This window comes from Panthera pardus, unplaced genomic scaffold (genome assembly GCF_024362965.1).
Source record: "Panthera pardus isolate Hobbes unplaced genomic scaffold, ASM2436296v1 HiC_scaffold_27, whole genome shotgun sequence".
Taxonomy (NCBI): domain Eukaryota; kingdom Metazoa; phylum Chordata; class Mammalia; order Carnivora; family Felidae; genus Panthera; species Panthera pardus.
The window spans coordinates 65,410,567-65,426,559 of NW_026526843.1; the positions used below are offsets into that span (position 1 = coordinate 65,410,567).

At 41.4% G+C, this 15,993-nt stretch overlaps 1 protein-coding gene across 1 annotated transcript in view; it reads left to right on the forward strand.

Moving 5' to 3' along the window:
• The window catches only part of NEXMIF (neurite extension and migration factor), a 156,135-nt gene that overhangs the window by 134,003 nt on the left and 6,139 nt on the right, over positions 1 to 15,993 (forward strand). The window contains exons 2-3 of the mRNA XM_019438186.2: positions 10,570 to 10,695; positions 11,374 to 15,745. Of these exons, the coding sequence (XP_019293731.2) occupies positions 10,617 to 10,695; positions 11,374 to 15,745 (4,451 nt within the window). The 5' untranslated portion in view covers positions 10,570 to 10,616. The remainder of the gene's footprint in view (positions 1 to 10,569; positions 10,696 to 11,373; positions 15,746 to 15,993) is intronic.

The following is a 15,993-nucleotide window of genomic DNA, read 5'->3' on the forward strand; positions in this document are numbered from 1 at the left end:
TCCTGTATTCGGTGCATAGACATTTATAATTGTTAGCTCTTCCTGGTGGATAGACCCTGTGATTATTATATAATGCCCTTCTTCATCTCTTGTTACAGCCTTTAATTTAAAGTCTAGTTTGTCTGATATAAGTATGGCTACTCCAGCTTTCTTTGGCTTCCAGTAGCATGATAAATAGTTCTCCATCCCCTCACTCTCAATCTAAAGGTGTCCTCAGATCTAAAATGAGTCTCTTGTAGACAGCAAATAGATGGGTCTTGTTTTTTTATCCATTCTGATACCCTATGTCTTTTGGTTGGCACATTTAATCCATTTACATTCAGTGTTATTATAGAAAGATACGGGTTTAGAGTCATTGTGATGTCTGTATGTTTTATGCTTGTAGTGATGTCTCTGGTACTTTGTCTCACAGGATCCCCCTTAGGATCTCTTGTAGGGCTGGTTTAGTGGTGACAAATTCCTTCAGTTTTTGTTTGTTTGGGAAGACCTTTATCTCTCCTTCTATTCTAAATGACAGACTTGCTGGATAAAGGATTCTCGGCTGCATATTGTTTCTGTTTAGCACACTGAAGATATCGTGCCAATCCTTTCTGGACTGCCAAGTTTCAAAAGAGAGATCAGTCACGAGTCTTATAGGTCTCCCTTTATATGTGAGGGCACGTTTATCCCTTGCTGCTTTCAGAATTTTCTCTTTATCCTTGTATTTTGCCAGTTTCACTATGATATGTCGTGCAGAAGATCGATTCAAGTTACGTCTGAAGGGAGTTCTCTGTGCCTCTTGGATTTCAATGCCTTTTTCCTTCCCCAGTTCAGGGAAGTTCTCAGCTATAATTTCTTCAAGTACTCCTTCAGCACCTTTCCCTTTCTCTTCCTCCTCTGGGATACCAATTATACGTATATTATTTCTTTTTAGTGTATCACTTAGTTCTCTAATTTTTCCCTCATATTCCTGGATTTTTTTATCTCTCTTTCTCTCAGCTTCCTCTTTTTCCATAACTTTATCTTCTAGTTCACCTATTCTCTCCTCTGCCTCTTCAATCCGAGCCGTCGTCATTTCCATTTTGTTTTGCATTTCGTTTAAAGAGCTTTTCAGCTCCTCGTGACTGTTCCTTAGTCCCTTGATCTCTGTAGCAAGAGATTCTCTGCTGTCCTCTATACTATTTTCAAGCCCAGCAATTAATTTTATGACTATTATTCTAAATTCACTTTCTGTTATATTATTTAAATCCTTTTTGATCAGCTCATTGGCTGTTGTTATTTCCTGGAGATTCTTCTGAGGGGAATTCTTCCGTTTGGTCATTTTGGATAGTGCCTGGAGTGGTGAGGACCTGCAGGGCACTTCCCCTGTGCTGTGGTGTATAACTGGAGTTGGTGGGCGGGCCGCAGTCCGCCCTGATGTCTGCCCCCAGCCCACCGCTGGGGCCACAGTCAGACTGGTGTGTGCTTTCTCTTCCCCTCTCCTAGGGGTGGGATTCACTGTGGGGTGGTGTGGCCCGTCTGAGCTACTTGCATACTGCCAGGCTTGTGGTGCTGGGGATCTGGTGTATTAGCTGGGGTGGGTAGGCAAGGTGCACAGGGGCAGGAGGGGCAGGCTTAGCTGGCTTCTCCTTAGGTGATCCACTTCAGGAGGGGCCCTGTGGCAGCGGGAGGGAGTCAGATCTGCTGCCGGAGGTTTGGCTCCACAGTAGCACAGAGTTGGGTGTTTGCGCAGAGGGAGCAAGTTCCCTGGCAGGAACTGGTTCTCTTTGGGATTTTGGCTGGGGGATGGGCGAGGGAGATGGCGCTGGCGAGCGCCTTTGTTCCCCTCCAAGCTGAGCTCTGCTGTCCGGGGGCTCAGCAGCTCTCCTTCCCTTTGTCCTCCAGCTTTCCCGCTTTCTGAGCAGAGCTGTTAACTTATGACCTCCCAGACGCTAAGTCGCGCTTGCTGTCGGAACACAGTCCATCCGGCCCCTCCGCTTTTGCCAGCCAGACTTGGGGGCTCTGCTTGGCCGGCGAGCCACCCCTCCACCCCAGCTCCCTCCCGCCAGTCCGTGGAGCGCACACCGCCTAGCCGCCCTTCCTACCCTCTTCCGTGGGCCTCTCGTCTGCACTTGGCTCTGAAGACTCCGTTCTGCTAATCCTCTGGCGGTTTTCTGGGTCCTTTAGGCAGGTGTAGGTGGAATCTAAGTGATCAGCAGGACGAGCGGTGAGCCCAGCGTCCTCCTACGCCGCCATCTTCCCTCCAACCCCCAATTCAGAATTTTGAGTGTTATTTCAACTAGGCATTATTAAATAGTTGAATTTATTTAGCATGTTCAGATAAAATGGAATTCCAGCTCTGTTTGTCTTCCAACTCTGGTCCAGTATGCAGCATCCTGCTTCCAAAATAGAAGAATAAAGGTACTTTCATTTATTGAGTGTACATAAACACATTGTGTGTGTGTGTGTGTGTGAGAGAGAGAGAGAGAGAGAGAGAGAATGGGAGAAGATGGTGTTTGGACTGGTATGCCTCAGGGTGACAACATAGAGCTCTAGAATCCAGAGTCTAGAAGAGCTGTGCCTCCATCCCAGGTACATTTCGGGTTTGGCCTTTTCTCCACTCCCTTTCACCCCCACCTTGGGATAAGCAAAGAGATTTCTCCTGTTTGTGACAGCATTTCCTCCAATACAGACAAACAAAAAGTTAGTAGTGCTCTAATTAGTGGTTATTTTTATTTACAAATTATATTTCTCCTGATATGTAACTTGGTGCCATGGGGTTATTTCCAAATATGTATGTATTACCAACTCACTGTGTGACATTGGGCAAGTAGATTCTCCTTTGGGGGACTTGGTTACCCCACTTGTAAAATGGGGAGTTTGGGATTAGACTATCTTCTAAGATCCTTTTAACTCTGTGATTCAGTGATTATATTTCTGAAAAGAATTTAATAGCATTTTTAAAATGCAAATTAACAGGATAGATTAGTAGTAAGAAAAGAGATTATAAACCACATGGAAAAAATCAAAGGATAATTCAGCCTACAATTATTGCACTCAAGCATTAAATGTAACTCAATGCTGCCTGTTAATGAAGGCACTCAGTGATTAGGACACAGTCCTTGTATAAACCCATTCTCACAAAGTGCCAGGCTACAGTGGCATGCTCCTTCTAAAGACTCACCATCTTGTACACACCAATGGGTGTTGTAGGTTGGTGTCTCTGTGCTTACTGTGTCATTATACTGCCCATTTAGATCTGGTGACAAGAAGAAAGAGACTCTTTTTGGAAATATCCATTCTTTACCTGACAGTGATTGGACTTATCTATCACTTGTTCTTTGGACTTGAGAGAGAAAGCAAGCAGGAGAAGTCCTGAAAATAAAAATTTGCAAAGGCAAAGGGGCTCAGATGTGCCCATAAAGTGAAGCTACCTGTGGTCTAAAAGTTTAGAAATTAGGGGTACCTGGGTGGCTCAGTTGGTTAAGCGTCTGACTCTTGGTTTTGGTTCAGGTCATGATCTCACGGTTTGTGGGATCAAGCCCTGTGTTGGGCTCCATGCTGTCAGTGCAGAGCCTGCTTGGGATTCTCTCTCCCTCTCTCTCTGCCCCTCCCCAACTCGTGCTGTCTCTCACTCTCTCAAAATAAAAAAAATAAACTTTTAAAAAATTAAAAACAATTGGGGCACCTGGGTGGCTCAGTCAGTTAAGCGTCTGACTTTGGCTCAGGTCATGATCTCACTGTTTGTGAGTTCAAGCCCCGCATCGGGTTCTGTGCTGACAGCTCGGAGCCTGGAGCCTGCTTTGGATTCTGTGTCTCCTTCTCTCTCTGCCCCTCTCCAGCCCACACTCTGTCCATCTCTCTCTCTCAAAAATTAAATAAATAAATAAATAAATAAATAAATAAACATTAAAAATTAAAAAAAATAAAAGTTTATAAATTAAGTCTAGTAGAGAGGTTGGCTATTCATGACTTGGGTGCATGAGTACATCTGCTTGTTTCTACCCCTACTTCAAGTCTTATTGAATATTCGGGTTTTATGTCATTGGCATATTTAACATAGACAATACTTTCTTAATGATTTATGGTCTTATGTACTTGCTCTTTTTGGAAATCACTTTAGAGTGATGTCAAAGGATGGTGCAGATAAGAACACTAAGTGAAGGGAAAACGAAAAGTGGAAGAAGGGACACTCAAACACTGAGCCACTGATTAGGACAAAAATGCACCAAAGAAGCCCTCACCCCAGATTGGTAGCTGCCAAAACTGAAGCCATGTGGAATATATAGAGCCCTGTTACCAGCAGCAGCACCCTATTTGCTGCCTATGATAGGACTGGGGTAGGAATGTACAAAAATCAGAGGAATACAGGAAGGAGCATGAGATGGAAGACAGTAAAGAGTTCCCTCAAATGTACATTTTAGGCTCATCTCAGAATCACATAAAAATTAAATCAGAACTAATTTTTCTTGCACATGTAATTTCAGTCTTTTTAAAATATTTTTTTTATTTTAGAGAGAGAGAGAGCACACAGGCAGGGGAGAGAGGAAGAGGGGGAGGGAGAGGGAGTGTAGGAGAATATCAAGCAGGCTTCATGCTCAGCCCAGAACCCAATGTGGGGCTCAATCCCACAACCCTAGGATCATGACCTGAGACAAAATTGCATACTTAACTGACTGAGCCACCCAGGCACCCCTGTAATTTCAATCTTAAAAAAGATTAAATAAATTATAATTTTTAAAATCTAGGCAAGCCCTTAGATATATAATCTCCCTTATTGTATAGCTAATAAAATTTAGGACCAGAGAGGGGAAGGAGAGACACCCAACTAGTAAGTAGTTATACTCCATCCATTATATTATATGAACTCTTCTGTAAGAGTTTATTTGTGCATATCTTTTGAATTTTGAATCTTTATAATAAGAGATGGAATAGATTTATACTTTACTTTTGAGATATATACAATTCTTTATACTTTGCTTTTGAGATATATACAATTCTTTAGTTTAACTGTGATAGTCTCTTTTTCATGCCTCTCTCACCCTTAATATTTTTAAAGTTACAAGGCTCCTCATTTAAGCATGTTTTCTGTACTTAAAAGCATCATACCTCAATATTTCTAAAGTAGTATCTTGAAATCCTGGAAAGTATTAGAAAATGGAATTAGCCAAGCAGTATTATGGATAAGAATGTGCTCTCTGAAATATTGCTGATTCTGTCATCCATGATACTGACTGAAGTTGAACTTGGAAAAGTCAGACTAGACAGAGGTTGCATAGGTTAGCCTGGAAACCTTCTCTGGACCTGTTCGCTATAGCAGTCCCATCTCCGTGCTCCATTTCAGTCCCTAACTAAACTTGTAGATTCCCCATCTATAACAACTTCTGGTCAGTTGTCTCCTTTGCAGTATTACAGCTAAGATCCTTGTCAAATTCATTATCCATGTTGGACCTGATGATTATTCCTTACCTTGTTTTATTCTCATGAAGATCTTGGTATCCTTATTTCTGAGGCTACTCTGGCCAGGAATCAAACAATCTCTAGTGCTCCTTTTATTAACTCCTGGACCTCTCCTTTCTCTGTATATACTGACTCCTGCCCAATTCTCACCTGCCACTTCTAAATTATTTTCCACTCACCTGCCACTTTTAAATTATTTTCCAAACACACCCCTGCAGTTCTCAAATCTAACATCTCCTTTCCATTCCTATTTCCTCTTTCTTAATTCTAATCTTCTTGACTTCTTACAACTGAACATTGTCTCCTAACCTATTTCCCTACCTCTGGTTTTTCCACTTTCACTGGTCCTAATGTCCTACTCAAAACCATTCAGTGTCTTCCTGGATTAAGATTCAGGTGGCCTCCACAGTGTAGCTCTTTTCAGCCATATCCTCTTGTGTGTACCTGATATTTCAGCCAAATGCTTACTGTTCCCCGAAATCTCCCCCCAGCTTTTCGTATGATTCAATATTATTGTTTAATCAACTTTTACCTGATACATACCATGTTCTAAGCACTATGTGTGAGCTACGCCCTGCGGAGGTGAAGGGAGCTTAGTCTATTGAGGGAATCAGATATAAAGAGGTAATGCTTATGTAAGGTGATAGACACAAAGGGGATCAATGTTATTTGGGAATGCAGAGAGGAGACTAATTTTGTTTGGGTGGGGCGAATCAAGGAAGGTGTCAAGAAAAAGTTGAGTAGGGAATAGAAGAGGGAGGTGAAAGGGAGGCTTGAAGGGGTAGGAATGGGAGAGGGTGTGGGGAGGCGTTCCAGACAGAGGGAATATCAAGTACAATATGCCTGGAAGCAAAAAATGCTCTAGCATATTAAGGGGGCAGACCTGGCTAGAATATTTGGAAGTATAGGGAAAGATAAACAGAATGAAAGGAAAATACAACTTGAGAAGTTGAAGATTGATTGAGAAGGGTGTTGTATGCAAGTCACAACAAATATTTAGGGCAAGTCGTCAGACCTATAATTCTGTATCAGTTGTTTAGAGGATAGACTAGAGTGGGGAGAGACTCCTGGCATCTCATGAAGATCCTTCGGCCTGGAATGCCTTTCCTCTATACTTCTCCATCCTCACCTCCTGAAAGACCATCCAAGAAGGTCCATCTCAAATGCTGCTGCTACTGGTAAAGCCTTCCCTGATCTCCCTCCTCTCTAGAGGTGGATTAGATCTATTCATTTGGAACTCCCATAGAAATGTTTTGCTTCTCTTTCAGCATACTATACATTTATTAGAAAATTTTTATGGCTTATTTACCCCCAATAGACTCTTAGCACCGTAAGAACATGGATCTAGTTTCATTCACCTGTCTTTTCCATGGCAGTGCCTGGTACACTACCGTTACCACCGGTGGTGCCTAGTCAATTTGTTGAATTTATTTAAACTGGTATCCTAAAGATCAGCACTACTCAAACCCCAAAGGTTATGTTGTCTTTATTTATTTTCTTGCCTTGATTTTTCCTTTTTTAGTTGGAAACGCCAAGAACAGCCCTTCAACACAAATGCTAGGGTAGGTCACTTAGACTCTGAGACCTGAGGCTTAAAGGCCTTTGGGGAAGAACATAGCAGCCTACTGTGACAGTATATATGAACCCTTTACAGGCCCAACTGAGGGGAAAGGCAGGTGAGAGGGGTTGCTTTTCCAGTTTAATTGAGCATTTCCTTGCTTCAAAATACCTATCTCCATGCTAATGTTATTTCAATACCATTACACTGATGATTTACCATGATCAGCAAAGCAATTTGTTGTACATAATTCCAAAAGTGCTAATCAATTTTAGCTCAAAATAGGTTTTTAAAACCCCACAAAATTTGTTGTCCTAAAATGCTGATCAGTCGGTAAAAGCTAAAGCAAGCCAAGAACTGTTTGTATTACAACCATACAAAATTAAAATCCCTCTCCCAAATCATTTTTATAAGCAGCCAAGATATAAATAAATAAAAATGTGAGAAAATATATGCCTTTGGGTTGTCTCGCTTAGAGCTGAGCTTTGAAAAGACATAGGAAAGGACCACAGGATTATCTATTCAGGGTTTAGCCTTCTAATTCTGCAGAACAAAGGCCCAAATAATTTATAATCATTACATTAATATCTATAATACTTAGTTTTACCTGTTGAAAAAAAATGTGAATCTAATAAAGCCAACCTTACAAGATAATTATAAGTACAAAATGAGATAATTTCTGTAACCTGGGGGGTATTCATGCATTCTCTTACTTTCCCCTTCCAAACTCAATAACCTCCCATACCCATCTCCATTTCTCCTTTATTTCTTGCTAAAGTATATTTCTTCTATTCTCAACCCTTTAAGATTCCATTTAATTTAGGGGTGCCTGGGTGGCTCAGTTGGTTCGGTGACCGACTTCAGCTCAGGTCATGATCTCACAGTTTGTCAGTTCAAGCCCTGCATCGGGCTCTGTGCTGACAGCTCAGAACCTGGAGCCTACTTCAGATTGTATCTCCCCCTCTCTCTACCCCTCCCCTGCTCATGCTCTGTGTCTCTCAATAATAAATAAATGTTTAAAATTTTTTTTAAAAAAGATACCCTTTAATTTAGAGCCATAAATCCTGGGTGCTTGATCTGATTTTCTATTAGAGGAAAATTATGTGCTTTTTTATGTTTATTTATTTTGAGAGAGAGAGAGAGAGGGAGGGAAAGAGGAAGGGAATAAGAGAGACAGAGACAGAGACAGACAGACAGACAGACAGATGGGAGAAGGGCAGAGAGAAAGGGAGAGAGAGAATCCCAAGCAGTCTCTGCGCTTAGCACAGAGGCTGACTTGGGCTCGATCTCACGAACTGTGAGATCATGGCCTGAGCCAAAATCAAGAGCTGGATGTTTAACCACCTAAGCTACCCAGGTGCCCCAAGGAAAATTATGTTCTTACAATAATAACATCCCAGAATAAAGTTACAATGACATTAATATGTCCCCTGACATAGTGTCCTTGTCTTGTGTGACATTGTATAATTCTTCATATTTAAGTATATTGCTCCTGCATATATTTTATGGTACATTAATTTTTACTAATAATTACTACTTGTCTGAAGCAGCTGTTCTTTATTTTATTACCTGAAAGAGGATGGAAGTATATAGATCAATAACGTGTGGAAATTTGTATTTCTATATCTTTCTTTTGGCCAGGGGTCGGAGGTGGTAAGAATTATAGCGAAAGCATTTTATGTTTTAAGAAAAAATACTTGGTCTCTTGGTCAGGAGACTTGAGGTTTTTTCACAGATCTGCCATTAGGTTTTTTTTGAGACCTTATTTTCTTTTTCTGTGCCTTGGTCTTCCTGGTGATAAAAATGGACTTCCTTGTAATTAGCCTTAGGCATAAGGGGCAAGAAGATACCAAATTATTGAAACCTACAAATAATTTGACTTTTATGAAGTCCCTGCCAAGATGGAGTTAGTTAGGCGGTGGTTAAAAAAGAGTAAAATGATACCTGAAGTTCAGTTGAGTTTCTTAAAAAGAAAGTTGCACAGAGAAATCCATCATGGCAGTATGATTCCACATGACCCATATGATTCTCTCTGAAGCAGAAGCTAAACCATCTGATCTGTTTATTCATTTCTACCACAAATGAACCCTTCTTGCCAAGCGGTGGGGACTTTGACATTGTTAGCCTCTCCTCTCCACTTATTTTTTTATTATTTTATTATTTTTTAAATTTTTTAATGTTTATTTATTATTGAGAGACAGAGCATGAGCATAGGAGGGGCAGAGAGAGGAGGAGACACAGAATCCGAAGCAGGCTCCAGGCTCTGAGCTGTCAGCACAGAGCCTGACACGGGGCTCAAGCCCACAAACCACAAGATCATGACCTAAGCCAAAGACGGACACTTAACCGACTGAGCCACCCAGGTGCCCATTCTCTCCACTTTTTAGAAATCTTCAGCCCTTCTTTTTGTGTAAATACAACAAGTAAGCATATCTTTCCTTTTTTCCCTGGCACCTTGGTTTATTGGCTACTCTCAAATCAGGCCTTGTGTAAGTAGAAAGTTTGGCAATTCTGATATATAAATGTTAGGAGAAACTCAGGGCCATCTAACATTTTTAAAACTAGATGATTGCCTAATACGGACTTATTATTTTACAGATAAGGAAATAGGTAAAATAGTATAGAGACTGAATCATGTAAAACTCTGCTTACTGCTTCTTGTTCCCTCAATGCTGGTCCTACCTTTTATAGTATATCCATGTAGTAGGATAAATGAATATACTCTTGAGATTTTTGTAACAGCTGCTTGGCCATCAGCAGTCTGTGCTTTTTAATAAAGGGATGGATACTTGGCTGAGAAGAAGGTCTAGGAAAAGGGGGGTTGTGAAAAAAGGATTTATAGATTTTCTGATAGCATATGGTAGATAACTCCATCTCAGATGGCCTTGTCTTCTACTGTTTTGCATATACCTACCACCCAAGTAGGCGGGCAGGAGATAAGGGACTATAGATATGTATTCTATGCCCTAAAATAGATGATGTAGGGACTTTTCAGAAATTTAAGCTCTTCTTTGTAGTAACATTTTAAAATCCTGCTGGGCTTTGAGGAATATTTGTCATTAACAGAGTTAAGATCATGAAAGTTGAGAAACCAAGAAAAGAATTCTTTACCTTTTTCCATCCTTAGCAGTCAAATTTTAAGGCAGAGAGAGAGAAAATCTGAGTGTGATATATATGTGTGTGTATGTATGAATTGCCTTGTTTTTGAAGAGCTTTAGATCTTCTGAGGTGGAAATGAGGCAAACAAAAATAAAGCCAATCTTTACATGCATACATTCCTTCTCTCATGTTACTCTGGACTCTACTTTGCATCCTTTCTAACTGTATGGCCATGATTAGGTTAAATATATTCCTATCTGGAAGAAGGCATAAGTCTGCCTGCTTCAGATTTCTATTATAAATAGTATGGTGGCCTAGAGGGGATAGAAGGATCTAGGGTATAAAGTATGAAACAAAAAACAACAGTGGTGATGAAGCCAGTCTGGAAACAGGTAAATTACAGTGAGCCTTTTAAGATCTCTCTAGCTGAAATAACCTTAAAACAGAGAAAAATATATATTTAATGACTAACATTATATATTTGAAATGTGCAGGTTGGACAGAATTTGGACTTGGAATGAAAAAATAAGAGGTTACATTCATGGATAACCAACAAGATAAGGCTGTTGTTGCCTCAGCCAATGGAGAAAACACTCTGATTAATGGGGTCAAAGAAAATGGTAAGAGAATTTATAGTATATACTACCTCTCCTAGTGGTCCTTTGGTGTTACTACACCAAATAGATTTTTAGTATCTACAAAGTTGGAGCAGGTTAAGTCTTTGAGATTGATATTAAGCCTTTGAGATTGATATTAATCCTAAATTTTATTCCACCAGATTTCTAACTGGGCTAGAAGGGTCTCCAAGAGCTATTTAATCCAACCACTGTGCTCTTGCAAATCATCTCTGTCAGATGAATAAGTTCCTCAAAATTCCTAGTGAATTAGGCTTGGAACATCTAGATTCAGAGGAGCTGCTAGAACAGAGGTCTGATTGATAGGACTAAGCATTATAGATTGAAACCATAAATATCCCATCTGAGCATTTTCCCACCCTGGAAGCCTTAACTTTCCAATTGATCAAGCAGTCCAATTATTTCTCTGTTTCTGAGGAGAGAGCTCTGTGTCTAAAGAACAAGCTGAATCTAAAGAAATACTATTTTTCACTTTCATGAATGTTCAATATAAAATCAGCGTTGTTCTTTAACTTTGTAGTTTCTAGTTCTAAAGCTAGAGAAGCTGAAACTTAGTTTATATAAGATCAAGTACCAGAAACTGATCTAGGGAAAGAGTGTTCTAATGAGTAGTGGTCTAAGACCTTTAACTTTATTTCTGTCATTTCTTTCCCTTTTCTCCAGATTCAGAGGACCAAGATGTTGCAATGAAGTCATTTGCAGCTCTAGAAGCTGCTGCACCAATCCAGCCTATACCAGTGGTTCAAAAAGATACCCTAATGTATCCCAGGGGTCTCCTGCCTCTGCCTTCTAAGAAACCCTGTATGCAGAGCCCCCCATCTCCTTTGGGCCTAATTGAAGCACCTGAGCATGCTGCTAATAGTGCTTCTGTGAATGCCATCTCCCTTACATCTGGTGTTACAAAAGGCCTGCATACATGGTCACTGCCCAGTGAATGTGAGAAAGCTCCATTTGCCATAATGGAGCCTGCAGGCATGTCAGCTCTGAATGGGGACTGCCTCATGCAGCCAAGTCGGACTTGTTTGGGCTGCTTCATGGAATCAAAGGATGCAGTAGACCCTGAGCCAGGGATCAGTCTGAAAGTTGGTGATCTAAATAAGGATTATGAAACCTGTGCAGTCTCTGATATAGGGATTCAGTGTATTAATGCTGGAGAAAGCATGAAATATGGAGAGCAGCTGCTTTCAGACCAGCTCCTAGGCTTCCCCCTGCACAAATCAAGGGCAGGGGAAAAACGAGAAGCTGAGAAATCTGACATCGACTTGGAGGATCCAGCTCAGAAAAGTTATTATGAGGCATTACTGTTAGACAAGTGTAATACAGAAGAGGCTTTGCTGGCAAATTCCAATCAAGATTGGGGTTACTTTGAGACTTTCATTAGTGAGAGTAAGATTGAACTGCTTGACCTCTGTTCCAAAAATGAGCTGTCTGTCAACTTATTCTCTGAAGAAGATGTGGATAACTACATGTTCGATGATGATGAGTCAACACTGGGCAGTGATGTCTGTTCCTTGAAAATTCGATATGAGTCCTTCCAGGACAATGTTCGAGACAAGACCACCCTTCTAATGCAGGAGGATGCCCAATTCAACTTTTTTCCCAGTGTCTTTACTACTTGCCCCAAACGGGAGTCTAAGAGTGGGGTTTTGAAGCAGAACAGCGATCTTTCCCAATTCAAGGTTCCTGATGTGAACATCATCTGGGGGGAGGAGGATAAAAACTTGGACAAGAAGAAAGGCAAAGAAGAGGGACAGGAAGACAAGGGTGTAGAGAAAAAAGATGAAAAGGATAATGGAGAAAAATCTGCCTTAAATAAACCATGCAGTGGGACTGAAGTAGGGCAATTTAAGAATCCAAAGCAGGGCCATCTTGCTAATTCCTTGGAGGCATCAGGGAATTTCAGTGATGACAGTTCCTTCATTGAGGTCTCTTATGATGTCATGGGGGAGATCAAGGACTGTAGCCGCTATATGGCTCGGGACACTAATTCTGGCAACTCCTTCTCCCAGCAGAACTATGGTCTACGAGCCAAGAGAAAAGTCAGGTACAGTGAAGATTATCTATATGACGTTGACTCACTAGAGGGTGAAAAAGTAAATGAGAGGAAGGAATGGTTGCCAGGTGGTTCCAAAGAGGAAGATGATGATGAATGGTGTCCCAAAAAGAGAAGAAAAGTAACCCGTAAGGAGCCCCCTGTTATTATCAAATATATCATCATCAATCGCTTTAAAGGTGAGAAGAACATGCTGGTGAAGTTGGGTAGGGTAGATTCCAGTGAGACAACAGTGAATTTGAGTGAAAATCAGCTCAACAAATATGCCAAGCTTGCCCCCTTGAAGGGCTTCTGGCAAAAGAAGAAAAAACAGAGAAATAGCAACATTGACTCCAACAAGACACCCTTATGCCAAAAACAAAACTTTGAACCAGGTAGCTTTGAAGCGTCATTCCTGCCACCTGCTCGCAAACGAAAATCTAAACTTGGCAACAGGCACAGGATTCAAAGAATCCCATCTGTGGAAACTTCAGTAAGTGGTAAGCAAATTTCATTCTGCAGTGATCAGAGGCAAGCTTGTACTCGTAAAGAAGATGGAGCCATGAAAGGTACACTAAAGTCAGCACCTCTGGCTGTCCCCAGCTGTGCAAATGGATCACATCTAAATGACATTACAGGCCCTGACTCAGTGAAAGTCAAAGCCCAAGATGCAGGATTTAAGGGGCCAGAGAGGAAAGTGCTCAACAAAATCAAATTTAAAAGTGAAGCCAGGTTAAAATCCAAGAAAATCAAAGCTGGTCAAGAAAGCAAGTCAGTTGTTCAAATGAGCCCTCTTTTGGAAGATCAATCATCTACACCTAATTTAAAGAATGAAGCTACCCCTGGGACTTTAAACAGTTCTCATCTATCTGAATTTCATGAGGCAAAGGTTGCCAAGAATTCTACTTTCTTACCAACCACCTGCTCTTCTGAAATGCCTCTATCATCTGCTAATGTTGCCACCAATATACCTGTTATCCCTGGAGGGTATCTGCAGACATTGTTAGATGCTTCTGACTTGTCAAATAATACTGGTATATCATACTTTGCTCACCATTCTCCAGAGCAAAATGAAAGCAGCCTCACTCAAACAGAAAAATCATTTGTGCCTCTTCAGCCTGCCCAGGACTGTGTGCTTTCCTCACCCTCTGAGTCTGAGCTACAGCAGTCATCCCAAAACTTCAAAATGGAATCAAACAACTATGGAAATGTGTGGCCCAACAAACCTACTTCTGGCCCCCAGGAATTCATGGCTGAAGTCTCAAGGGAGATAGCTCCAACACAATCTAATGAATTTGGAGTCTCCCAAGTACTCTCCATGGAAAATAACCTCACATCTACAACATACAATCGAATCTGCCTCAGTAGTGGTGGCAGTAATTGCAACAAGGTCCTATATGCCTCTGTGCAAGACACTCAGCTCCCATCTGATGACTCTTATCAATTATGTCACTTTAATAATGGAGAGATATGCTTTCCTTTCCAGCAGGGCCAAGCCAATATGGATGATGATCGGCTCTTTAGCTTTGATTCAATGGCCCAACTCTCTGTCAACTCAAGCAATTATTGTTCCTTAAGCTTGAAGTCCTGTGAAAAGGATGGTGATGATGATATTACTGATGACTTCCTGGCCCATTGCAGCCCCAAGCTGGTTATCCAGCAGAGCATTGATGAGATAACACCATTAAAGGAGTCCACTGACCTCCTGGATATCTCCAACTTCACTCCTGACAAATTCCGCCACTCTTCTCTTTCAGAAGTGTCCCCACCTGACACCCCCAGTCTTTCCCCTCAAATTACCAGATGTGAGAGTATTAAGACACTGGGAACACTGAAGGGGTTTCAAGAGGGTGTCCCAGGACCATTGGGCAACATGGAGAAAATCAAGTGGGACTGCAGTACCCTTTCACGGCAGGTCCAAGTGGATGATGGATTTACTTTAAATAACCATCAGTTTCAGTTCCATATGTTCAATGATGAGGATTCTGTCAGTCTTCTCCAAAAAACCCCTTGCTTATCAGCATTTAATGATCCATCTGGTCAAATGAGTACTAACAACAAAGTGTCAAAATCAAGAAAGAAAAGTTCACCAGGCAAGAGTGGGGCTCTGAACCAAAGCTCTTCTCAGAAAAACACCAGGAAAAAATCTCTCAAAGCCAACAACAAAGGAATTGAAAAGCCACCTGGCAAAACCTCCCGCCAGGCCCCTAAGTCAACAAAGAAAGGGAAATACATGGCTGCAATCAATGGAGAGAAAATGCAAGTTGGCATTGGCCGTGGAGGAGGCCAAATCAACAACATATCCTCCACAGGAAAGACATTGACCGAATGTATCCAACACGGTGGCCCTGTGGCCTCTATGAAGATGCCAACTCAAAAGGGACTTTCTGGAGATTGGGCTCTGGGGAAGGAGAGTAACCCAGGATGGAGCGACATGAACATGAGCACAAACACCAATAGCCTCCTTGATGACGACCAACGGGAATTTCAAGAGCCTTCCTATATCTTGTCTAACATTGCCTCTGGTATGGCAGATGTGCAGAGGTTCATGATGGCCTCCATAGAGCCCCTTTGGGAACCCATGGAACACCATGGAGACCCCAACATATTCTACTCCCCTGAGTCCAATAGTCTAAAATTAAAAACCCTTAAAATATTGGCTGGGACACCACAGGAATCTAAGAAAAAGGTCAACAGTGGGTCCCCAGGAGGCACTAAGAATCACAGGTCCATAAAGGGTGTGAGTAAAAGCAATGGAAAAGCAGCAATAGGTGATCCTGGTCGTGCAAACATGCATGGTTATGAGGACTCTCGCTCTGCCTTCTTTGATAAAAAGTGTAATAGCCTGAGCACTTTAGGCAATAATGGACCGACACACAAAAAGTTATATCGTCACAAATCCAGCTCCAAGGCCCTGAGAGATGAGAAGTGTAAGGGAAAGTGCGTGGAGCGAGAACAGGTCCACAAGGATGAGGCTGGGACAGCTTCTTTTGAAAAACTGAGGTAATACTGCACCAAAATGACTGAGATGATGTACCCTTAGCTTTCCTACTACCTGCTAAGCCCACAGTCCCTCATTTTTTCCCTCTTGAAAGCAAAAGTTTGCATGAAAGAAACTGTCACATTCCCTTCTTTTTCAAATTAAAAAGAAAAAAAGTGCATGAAAATCCCTATACCTTTAAGCCACACAAAAGATTGGGCAATTTTGTTGTGGCTTAGCTAGGGATAAACTCTAACAAGTCTACTTTTTC